Raw genomic sequence first — 12123 nt, forward strand, 5'->3', positions numbered from 1 at the left:
AAAAAGAATGTGAGTAACAAATTTGTTAGTAATAAAAGGTATATTTTTAGCCTACAGCAAAGAGTTAGCTAAATCTAAAGGATTTTCAATAGTTTCCTGTTCACATTTTTAATTTTAAAAAGAAGTATTAGTCATAAAAAGATGAGTTCAAGTGTCCAAGTGTCTCCATTTAGAAGGCACAATAATTGGATTAGTGATGCTGTTACTGGTCACCTATCTTTTCCTAAATGTACACTTTGTACTGCTTACTCTATTCCTATTTATTATCCTACAATACAGAGCAACATGGAGTTCTCAATTCCAGCCCCCAATATGCTTTGCAGTCTAATTCAAATCATAGTTGGGAAACAATGAATCAGGAAGTGTGTGTCGGAAAAGATGCTAATTTAGATCTCAAAATAGATTCAGTCTTTTTGAGTTTTAGATGATTGGAGACAGGGAATTTCTAAGCCTGGAAACTGATAACTTCAGGAGCAACTTTCCCATTCAGGGCCTGAAAATTTTAAAGACTGATGCCATAAAACTTTCAGCACAGTAGTTCTGACAACTGCAAATTAGATAGCAGAATATCCAAAAATGACTTTCTGTAATGATCTATCACTGATCTGGGCAGAAGACTGAAGGCAGGAGAAATACTCTGCAAGGTGGTGAGTAACCAGTACATGGGTATCCTCCATGAGTGAGTATCTTCCAAGTTTTCAATCTATATGTGTGGTGTCGCTCATTCACTGGCCATCTCAGTTTTTTGCACTCTGTTTTTGTCTATAGTTTATTTTTTTAAGAAAAAAAAACACCAACTTCTAAAAGCCTTTTGCTATCACCACACACATAGCAATTTGCAATATCAAATACAACAATAGCACAGCTAGCAAAAGGGTTCTTAAAGCAGGGGTGTCCACAGCAAAGTAGCGGCACTGGAAAGTACTCAAGCTTCAGAAACAACCTTTTGGGGGCTCAATTTCACATCACTGAATCAATGAATAGTACACAATAAATGACCATTAACTTGTCTACACTACAAAACAGTGGCAAGCTTATTAAAGGTGTCCAGAGCTTTCTCTTTTTGTTGTTGTTGTCGTTTTTAAATGTAATCCTCCACAGACAATGGTAATTTATATTATAATTTTGACATAGAAAAATATATAAATTCAAACACTTAATACATAATACTTTTCACAACTGAATTTGTCTCTGTTTCCCCAACATCAAGGCCCCATGAACAACCCAAGCCAAAGCTAATTTGCTCCAACTGAACACCCCTGCTGCCTGTTGAAACGAGAGGGATTGTCACAGAATGACAGTCACTTATAAACAATACATTTAGGGAAAGCTCTGAAATAACAACCACTCAAGAACCAACCATTGGTGAGCAATCAAAACAATCAGCTCCTGCTTCCTCGATAACCAGCATGGTTTCTCTCTCTTCTTCCCCGAGACTGCTTTAGAGAACGATATCCTTCAGACGCTTCACACCAGGAGACTCTTTGTCAGGACCCTCCTTCAGAGTGGGGTTGACCTCATACATGACTTTCTCGTTGTCAGCTCCACGGGGTTCAGCTTCAGACGGACGAGATGGGCCATTGTTGATATACTGCTCCAGATCACGGGCCAGGGGTGCCAGGGCAATGGTGTAAGACGCGGAGGGCTTGGTGGGCAGAGGGCTCTTGAGGTGCAGGGGGGAGGTGACAGGGCTAATAGCTTCACAGCCATTGCCCGCCTCCCGGATAGCACCACTGACCTTGGGGCTGCAGATGGTCACATCGACAGTTCTCCTGCCTTTCAAGGCAGGCCTCTCCTCAGCCGGGGGGTCATTGACATCTTTTCCAAAGGTTGCAAAAGTCCGCTTGGTGGGGCCGCAGTCGTCATAAGCCTCAATATCAGCAGCAGTAGCTTCAATGGACAGCGCAATGACATTCCTCATGTGCTCAGGGGACTTGGAGCGGGTGGGCATGGGATTCCGGGGCATCCAGCACCTGTCAGAGTGGCCAAGAATCCGACATTCTTCCCTGCAATGAAATCCTTCATTCTGATCTGTTTGGAGAGAATAAAATGTCGATTACATCAGCTTTTCCCAGGAATCATTGTTACTCCCCAGTGTTCTGGTTTCTTAGGTACCCATGGGCCCTTTTGGGAAATGGCACTTTTAGATAGTCCTTTATTGCCTTTTGGGACAGGTGTGAAGAATTGTATTTTTAAAAGGCCGTAGATCTCGCCCTGTATACTCCTTTTTTATTATTATTTTTTTTGTTGTTGTTCTCACTGCTGACAAAACTAAAAACCTAAAAGGAAACACATTATGATGAAAAAAAATGTATTTTTAAAAAGATTAATCCTGAGTGTCAAGGTGCTGAGAGTCAGCATTTTTATCAACAACTCCTGCTAAAAATCAGCTGCATTTGAAACTGGTTCCAGCAGAAGAGGGAGTAGAGGCAGAGCAGGAAATCCAATAGTCAATGTATCTGAGAAGTCTTGGCCATACTTTTGAGCAACAGCCCTGCCAACCGTGTTTCCACCCTACTTGTCAGTGATAAGACATGCTTAATTTTAGATTGGTATTGTGCTTTTTTTGAAAACCCAATCACTTCACTTCTTTTTGGCCATCAGTTCCACCAGCCAATCTTCTCACTGTTATTTACATGACTTGATTTCCCATTAGAAGGCATATACTGAGATCTTTTCCTTCCATCTGACCCATAAGCTTTGATTGACCCTATGCACACCTCACTCATAGGCTGAGCATCATTTAATTATACTCAACTAGCCATCCCTCCTTATTATCTTTATCTGCAGTTTTGTTAGGGTCATATTTCTTTTTTTAAAAGATTTTGTTTATTTATTTTGACAGAGAGAGATCACAAGTAGGCAGAGAGGCAGGCAGAGAGAGAGAGGGAAGCAGGCTCCCCGCTGAGCAGAGAGCCTGATGAGGGACTCAATCCCAGGACCCTGGGATCATGACCTGAGCCAAAGGCAGAGGCTTAACCCACTGAGCCACCCAGGCGCCCCCATTAGGGTCATATTTCTTAAAGAAATCTTTCATGGATTACTTTAACTCTATCATAGAAGATCTCAGCAGTTGAAATTCATAATTATTGCTGAGACATTTTTTCCTCTTCTCAAATCAGGTTCATTTAGAGTTAAGGCTTTAATTTGACTCTTGGAGAGGCTTTGTACATGGTTTTCATCAAGGCATGGACCCAGGGTTAATTTCTGCTTGTCCATTGGAAAATTGTTCATCTTCCAGATCCATTTTTATTTATATTACATTCTTGTGTGAGGATGACCTAATCAAAATTTTCATCACATTATATAGAGCATCAAAATATGAGCAGTTTAATATTTACAGAAAACCTCAGGGCAGGATCTGAGGAGGTGGGGAGACAAGAAAAGACTGCAAAAATAAAAAAAAAAAGCATGCCAAAAGATGTTGAAAATATATTCTGTGATTGCTTTTTTGCTGGGGGAAGAAGTCTGAAATTCAGGGTTTTGCCTGATATAGTCTATATATAACATACCTTCCTTATATACTTGTATTTCTTTGTTTGCTTCTTGTTTTTAAATAGTAAATGGCATAGCAAAGAGGCAATGTTCTGCCTCATCTATCAGAGGTTATTTTGGTAAAGGGGCACATATGAGGGGAGGCTCAAGAAACAATGGTTGAATTGGATGTATACCTCACCAATTGGAGAAAAGGCATTGGAGGCCAGTAGATGTCAAGGCCTAATCCTGGCTGAGTCCAGATTTCAACACAACTCTGGGAATGGCCTTTGACATAGTTTAAAATACTGAAAAGCCAATCAAAGTTAAGACCCTTTCAGTGTACTGGGACACAACTTGCCAATTGATCTTTAAAATGGCCATTTTATGCTCCTTTTCAGTGGTTGAGAATAAAACAACCCAGAATTTTGCAGATATGAAGCCAAATAACAAATAAGCATTTTCACCAATAAGAAAAGTGCCTTCTACATGGATAGGGCAACACTTCTGTGAATTCCAGCATAGTTCCACATTAGGGTTGCATGACCACCTCTACAAAATAAAGAGTTGTCAAAGCCTTTTCTCTGCCTCTTCCCAGCAAACTCTTTCAGAACTGCCCTCTGATAGACTATCATCATTCCAAATGTGTATGTCTGGGAGACAGAAAATATGAAAGTAAGGAAAACATGCTGGAATGTACTTAAGAAACATTTACTTTGTATAGAGTCCAACATCAGTGGGAGAGTACAGATGATCCACCCACAATCAGTTTCATCCAAATCCACTGTTTTCCCAGGAAGCACCCAAGATCCCTCCAGTAGGACAGAATTCACATGTTCAGGGTTTCCAAAAAAGATGTTTTGTTCTTTCTTCTCCATCTCCCCTGAAGCCCATATCATAACTTTCCGAGAAATAGCTCTAAAGAATTAGTGTATTTGTTCTGAGGTAAAGATTAAGGAGGTGTAAATTGGGAAATAGTTTAATAATTAACTTCTATTTCTACAAATCTGAGTAAGAGGGTCCTGGAAGCCAGAAAAAAGAAAAAAAATGTCCAGAAGACTATGAGATCCCTCTCCTTTTGTTCCTAATTTATAGCACCAAGTCATAAAGGACTTAGTCTCTGAACCTTGGAACCATGGACATTTGACCAGCTATTAAGAGGAAATCCCAGCTGACCTCCAGACTGATATTATTGGCCACTTAGTCACACACCTAAAGTAGAACAGTGGGGAATTATAATCTAGCAGAATCATCCCAATGAGCTCAATATACAGCTCTCATTTAAGTTTTTAGTATCAAGTAGCTGACCTTCCAATTTGGAGATGCAGGTTTGTTGTGTTTTTTTTTTAAATACATTTCAGTAGGAGAATGCCATCCATGTGTTATACTGAATGCAAGTATAGTGCTCTTTCCCATATTAGACTGCTTCAAATGAACAGCATAGGAAGACCTGGATCCCCACCACACACAGAAGGAGAGGAGAGAATCCAGAGACAGAAACCTGTAAGATCTTATGAATCTAGGCAGGCCAGAGCAGAGAACTTAGTCTTAGAAGCTTCTCTGCAAAGACAGTACTCACTTTCAACTTACCCACTGCCTAAATGGATAAATTATCCCCCAAACCCAGGAAGAGGAAAGGGTAAACTCACTCAGCATCCCCAGGACTGTGATCATAAGCCTACACATCAATCTCACTAAGCCTATTCCAGCCCTATATAAGATTTTAAAAATAGGTGTTTTTTTTGGATTAAGTATGTGAACTTATATGTTCACTGCTCTTACCTCAATGCAACCAAAGACTTGAATCTAAGAGACTCATTTACTCACAATATTTCACCCCTGGCTTAGATCTGATATCTTTATTTCTTTAAATCCTTACTAAGGGCAGTGACTTGCTGTTTATCATTTTTAGTATCAAACACTCAAAGACATTGGTGTCAGTTCAATGTGATGAGTACTGGGTGTTATATGCAACTAATAAATTATTGAACACTACATCTGAAACTAATGATGTACTCTATGTTTGCTAATTGAATTTAAAACAAAAATCTAACCTGGCTTTAGTGTTTATAACAATGTGAAATATGAAAGAAAACATGTTGAATACAGGCAGGAATGTCTTTCCAGCCAAAGGTAAACTACATTCATAAATATATTGCAGTTATATTACTTTTTCAAAAGCCAAAACTTCAGTTTAGTAAGGAAATTGCATATTAAAAGTGAGAAAGTCACAATACAAAGCCCCTTAAGAATAGCAATGAAGTCAGACCAGATGTGAAAAAGCAAATAAACTACTTCTGGAATAGCATAGGACTGGTAGAGGTTATGTGCCTGCCATCATGTAGTGCTGGGGCTAGGGATGGAGGTATGAGAGTAGAGAGGAACCATTTTGTATCATAAAAATTAGTTGTCAAAAAAATTAACTGTCAAGATGTAGGCTCCAGCTGAAACAGAGGTCAGCTAATAATTCACTAACCCCCTGCTAAGATTCCTCTTATGTGCCTATTTATGACTCTATACCTTGTTACATCTTGATCAGAGCCTACAAAAAGCAAAATGTAAACCTCTAAAATCCACATATAGTTGTGGAAATTCAAACACATTGTCAGGTCCAGATAAATGAAGGCAGATAGATGTCTTTAATTCAAATGTATACATAATTAGGGGTGAATAATGAATTTGCAAATTGGTCTTCCCTGATTCTGAACTTGTCCCTAAGGTTTACAAAAATAAATAGGTAAAACACATAAGTTCAGAAGAGGAACACACACAAATCTCAAAGCCATTCTTTCGATCAGGTTTAGACCAAAATTCAAAATACAGAGAAAAAAATACATACTATCACTTCAATCTAGGTGGTAATATGTATTTGGTCACAATCTGTCCTTAGGGACCTTGGCGACAGAAACCTAAAACCTCTGGCAAAAAAAAAAAAAAAAATATTATATCTTAGGGGTGCCTGTGTGGCTCAGTTGGTTAGGCGTTTGCCTTTGGCCCAGGGATCTGGGATCGAGCCCTGCATCAGGCTCTCTGTTCAGCCAGGAGTCTGCCTCTCCCTCTGTGATCTCTCTTGCTTTTGTTCTCTCTCAAATATATAAACACAATCTTTAAAAAAATTTTTTAATTTGTCTCAAATAAAAGGCATAAGATACAACAATGATTAAGACATGATGGATAAGGAAGTAATTCAAATAGAAAAAGGAGAGAATATGTTATTTTGTGCAAATATTAGCAAATCTTTTTGCAGCAATTTCTACCCTCCTCATAAAACCACGATCTCTTCAGATGTAGGCAAACAATGTGCTTCCACACCAGAAGGAGCCTACACATGGTCCCAACCAAAGTAAAAAAAGAAAATGATGAAAACGCCATCTCAGTCTTTGCTAAAACTCTCGAAGTCCTGGTGGAATAGAAGAGCTAAGAAGCTCTGTTGGGTTTGTATAGATGTCCAGCCACAGTGTATGTGTTCAATAATGCTGCAGGTTTTTATTGTGATTCAGAGTTTGGATGTATTTCACTCAAAGATACCAACGATCAGAGACAAAACTCTAGCATAGAAAAGTTCAAGGTAACAGTTAACAAGAGCTATGGGCTACCTCCTCAAATATGATCCACAGTCAATGAGGCAGAAAGGGAAAGTTAAAGTGAGTTCCAGTTCCTAAGAGCTCAAGTAGTTAGTTACTTCTAAGTAGCAGCAGTAACATAACCTATATGCAAGTGATATGTAAATCAAGAAAGCTTCCTGGATTGTACTCACATGCATCCACTTAGCTTAATATACATCACCCCCTGAGCAAAATAATCTACAACAAAAACAATTTTTGTAAGATATAATGGAGGGGATGGTAGCACCAATTATGAACAGGTTAAGTGTTGTCAAAATTTCTCATGTGTGCCTAATCAAGAAAACATAACTGCTAGGAAATATCCCCTCTTGGTCTACCTACCTCTTAATCATCTGAAGCACACCTAATGAACTGCACCCAAATATCCATATCTATATTTAATATTTAGAAATAGAACCACTTATTGGTTGGGATTGGCAATGTGCCAGCTAAAACACTGGATTTCCTGGCCTCCCTTGTCAAAAGGCGTGGCCATTTAACTAAGATTGGACCAATGTTTTGAAGGCAGGATGTCAAGAAAACTTCTTAATAGGAGGAGGGGGTTGATGTAGCTGGAGAGACCCTTTTGTCCTTATTCCTTCCTGCTTTGTCCTGCCTGGAATGGAGACATGATGGCTGGATCTACAGTATCCATCTTACCACCATGAAGCAACCCTGAGAATGGAAGCCACATGCCTATGGACAGCAGAATAGAAAGGTGGAAGAGCTCTGGGATACCAAATATATTGTAGACCCACCTCACTAGACCTGAACTTCTTTCATATGAGGAAAAATAAGCCTCTCTCTTGGTTAGGCCATCAATTCATTTTCTTTAGTGGGAGAGGAAAGTCTTTATTACCAGCAGTTGAACACTATTTATAACTGATACATTATCCCTGAAGTCTCCATCTAAATTTAACTTTCTCAGGGAATCCCTGATCCCTTAGAGAGACCACCACTCCCTTTTATAACACTCATTATAGTTGTCTAATATTTATATTCAATGTTAGCTTATAAACCCTAAATGAACAAAGATTATATTTATTTTGTTCCCTCCCATACCCAAAGAAGCTAGCAATGTGTCCAGCATAGAGCAGGTACTCAGTATCAGTTTAATGTGATTGGATAAAAAAAGGTATATGAGTGATAGCAATAAAAAAAAGCTCTAGTCAGCACACCAGATACTGTGCCACTGATACAACTCCTAATAGTGGAAATTACTATTCTATTTAGTAGAAACACCAAGAAAACCTACAAAGAAAACTGGGTAGCTGTGTCAGAAATAATAAAGTAAATGTAGCACTTCAGAAATATTAAAGTCAAGTGTCATTTTAGCCACTCAGTGGTTTCCTAAATACTATATGCAGGTCTTAAAGAAATGTACCATGCTTTGATGTGCAGTTGAAAATATATTTGTCATGTGCTTCAGAGTTTTCAATTTTAACAACAGTTAATAGGCCTGTACTCTAATAAGTTAACAGTGCAATAAGCAGAAGCAACTATTTTATTAAATGAATGTGTTATTCAAATATCAAGCATTGTTTCTTGGCATCAAACACAACTGCTGCTAAGTCCTATAAAATTGAAACCAAAAATGGGACCTATAGTGAGCCTTTTAGACCAACTGCAGATGCTGACTCTTTCTGGTAAAACTAATGAAAATATGGATGGCAAAATTAATGCCCCAAATATGCCAGGAATTACCAAAAGAAATAATTATCCTGGAAAGAGTTCTTAAAAGCATTTTAAGGCCTGCAAAGTCAAGGGAAAGAACATCTGTAACTTAACAGGGCAAGGAGAGTAGCAATGGGCTCAGTGAAAGAGGAAGGAGGGAAGGAAAGAAGGGATGAAGGAATGAAGACAGGGAAGGAGGAAAAAAGGAAGGAAGGAAGGAGGAAGGGAAGAGAGAGGAGCTGGAAATATTATCCAGGCTTTAAACATTCTGTCTTGGTTTTGATCTGATTGACATATTAAGGACTGGGCTTCTTTTGGGTGTTTAGAGCAACTAACAAAAGTTCAATAAAAGCTTAGGACTTTGCAAAATGACAACTTTCCAGAGTACTCCCAGACTGTAATTCTGAAAGGAGTTTACACTCACTTCCTAAAGGACCCAAAGTTTTGGCAAGAAAATTTGGAGTTCCATCTATAAAATATTCAAGGGCACATCAGTGAAGGCTGAGATATCCCTAGAGATTCATGAACCAATGACACCAAGCTAACCAGCAGTCGTTCTAGTGTAATAAGTAAATCACAAATTACACTACAATGCCTTGTCTCTTTCTCACTCCCTTCTTCTCTTTCTTTCAGAATTTTCTGACATTTCGGTTCCTCCCTAATACTTCCTTTTTCTTCTTCTGTTCCCTAGCATCCGACTTGTTAGCAGCCCTTCTCACAGCACTATGGTCTGACAGACAACAGGCAGAAGGAGTAACATGCCAGAACTGTGATGATACTCAGAACACCTATGTAGTATTATTTGATGGATGCCAAAGGAGAGCTATCCAAAAGCCAGCCCTTGTAACAGAGAGAGAAATTCTCACAGTTTTCATTCAGCCAAGTAGAAGCATTAAAGGTCTCTGTTAAAATAAGAGAATCCACTACAAAATTGAGATCATAAGACTTTCTTTGGTCATACAGCAAAAATATGTGTGAAGGGGACCCAGGTTAGGAGAGTTTTTGTGGAATAATAAAGGCTACAAATGTCTAGAGGTAGAGATACCTAGGAAGGGCACAGTGGGGGATAGGGTGTAGGCACAAGTTTCCTGACGCCGACAAAGAGATGTCAAAAAACAGCAGATAGGCAAAGAAAAAGGGCAGCCCCAATTAGCATAGCTTGGCATTTTCAGGATAGCTAACCCGTTAAACAGCAGGAATCTGTAAAGCTGAGTTTTAGCTTGGGGTGGAGAGGATGGTTGAAAAAAACTGATGGACCCCAATCTTGTTCTAGACCATTTGACAGACCAGCATCAATTAGCAAGTACCACCTAACACTTGGCCTCTGTGATGCCAAATGGCACATAAGCCTCTCTCCTCATTCACAGTCTATGCACCTGAAATTCACTTACTCCCGGTACAACATGAAAATAGATTGGAAAGATGCCCCTTTCAGAATTCAAAGCAACTGAATTATCTTCAATGGAATCTTCAGTGCTGAGCTGGTCAAAGAGACAAAGTTAAAACATATTGAAGTTGAAGTGCTTGGGAATTGAGTATTTATGATAGATGATAGTGTGACATGTACAGTCAGTCATACAATCTAAGTTGCAATTTGGGCAATCACAATAGTCCCTGGAGTTTTCATTTTTGTACTAGCACTCAATTCAATTCAACCCATAAATAAGAGATTTCAAGATGCATATAAGTATAAATCTGATGCATGGGGAGCAAGGAAATGAAGCAGAAGGCTGCCTGGAAAACTGAGACTAAGAAATAAGAGGTGTTCACAGTGACCGAGACAAGCAGAAATTGACTAAACCGGAATGTTTGTATTTTGGCTTCTATGGTAAAGAAAATTATCTTACAAAGTGCTGGACTTCATCTGGGTGCTTAGAAACTATGAACAGGCATGTTTACAAGTCAAATATGAGGTGTCACAGAAGGACAAGTTCAGTCCCCCAAAGGAGGAACACAGAAATACTGAAACTCTGAGCAAAGTGGAACCATTTTTTAAGGTTTCATTCTACAATGTCCACAGAATTAAGTCCCTTAGCCTGTATCTGTCAGACACCTACAACACCTAGTCACTTCTGTGAAGAGTTCAAACCAGTTGTTTGATTTTGTGTAGATTAAAAACAGTCAGACAATTTCACACATTCTACAGGTAGTTTATGCTGCTGGCAAGACAGAACCTTCAGATGATCCTTACAAGTGGTGCTGAATTAAAGTCATTGCCAACTTGGTTTTACTCTTTCCTAGAAAATAAGGAAATTGCTAATACATCTTTAGTTTGAGAAAAAAGCCACTTTTATGTTGGTCATGAGCTTCAGGGGATTAGATAGACTATGTAGTGAGGATGGCACAAATAAGACTAGTATAGAAAGCAAGAGAAACAGGGCATGTTAGCCAGGAGAGAAAAAAAAAAACTTTCCTTTTTTAATGAAAATTTAATGTTGGAGGGGAAAAAAAGCTGGTGTTCCTCTTAACAGGAACTGACGCTTCCTTCAGTCAAGTCCCAGGACATTCAGTTTTGTAAAACAGGCAATACCATACATAAGACAAAAAAATGTTGCAGCAGAAATTTTTAAATTCTTTGAAGATTCTTGACTGCCAAAATGTTCTTATTACTGGGTGGGGAAGCTAAGAAGCAACATTAGTAATTCTCCAATCATTTCTTTCACATTTGAAAAATAAAGTTCTCAGTAAACCAATCACTGTCCCTTGCAATGATTCAAAAGGATAGTCAGGGCGCCTGGGTGGCTCAGTGGGTTAAGCCTCTGCCTTCCGCTCAGGTCATGGTCTCAGGGTCCTGGGATCGAGCCCCGCATCAGGCTCTCTGCTCATCAGGGAGCCTGCTTCCTCCTCTCTCTCTGCCTGCCTCTCTGTCTACTTGTGATCTCTGTCTGTCAAATAAATAAATAAAATCTTTAAAAACAAAAGGATAGTGTACGTCATGACATCAGCTAGGTAGAAGTCACCAGAAATAGTCACTGGAGGCACACACAAGTGTCAGAAAGATTAATATCTATTAACTACCTACGTTGGACTATTTGTTACCAACAAAAGCCTCATAGAAAAGTCTAGCATTATCTTGATGTTTCAGTGTAACTTCAGCAACCATCTGGAATACTGTAATTGCTATGACACCGCTTCTGGGTACAGCAAACAGCACAATCATTTAAAAAATTTCATTTCAAATATCTTCCTGGAAGCTAATAAATTTTATAGCAGTTTCAATCCTTCCTCATTGCAACAAAGAAAAGCTTAGTTTCAGACAAATTAAAAGTAAATTGATTGCCTAGGGGGAATCTATTCAAATATCACTTTTATGTGTTAGAAATCTCTTCTCCTAGAACTTTAGAGGGAGGGAGGGAGGATGTGGGGGAGG

The 12123-nt window shown here is 39.0% G+C and overlaps 1 protein-coding gene across 3 annotated transcripts in view; it reads right to left on the reverse strand.

Annotated features, from left to right (window-relative positions):
* Nucleotides 1-523: 523 nt before the first annotated feature.
* The window catches only part of LOC111159219 (protocadherin 19), a 115120-nt gene continuing 103520 nt past the window's right edge, over nt 524-12123 (reverse strand). For 2 of the 3 annotated variants that reach the window (XM_022521664.1, XM_022521662.1), the window contains one exon: nt 1090-2031. In XM_022521664.1, the coding sequence (XP_022377372.1) occupies nt 1442-2031 (590 nt within the window). In that variant the 3' untranslated portion in view covers nt 1090-1441. Of the gene's footprint in view, nt 2032-12123 lie in introns of all 3 variants that reach the window. The other variant, XM_022521663.1, reaches the window with a different exon arrangement.

Source organism: Enhydra lutris, unplaced genomic scaffold (assembly GCF_002288905.1).
Source record: "Enhydra lutris kenyoni isolate GAN:26980312 unplaced genomic scaffold, ASM228890v2 scaffoldscaffold67, whole genome shotgun sequence".
NCBI lineage: Eukaryota > Metazoa > Chordata > Mammalia > Carnivora > Mustelidae > Enhydra > Enhydra lutris.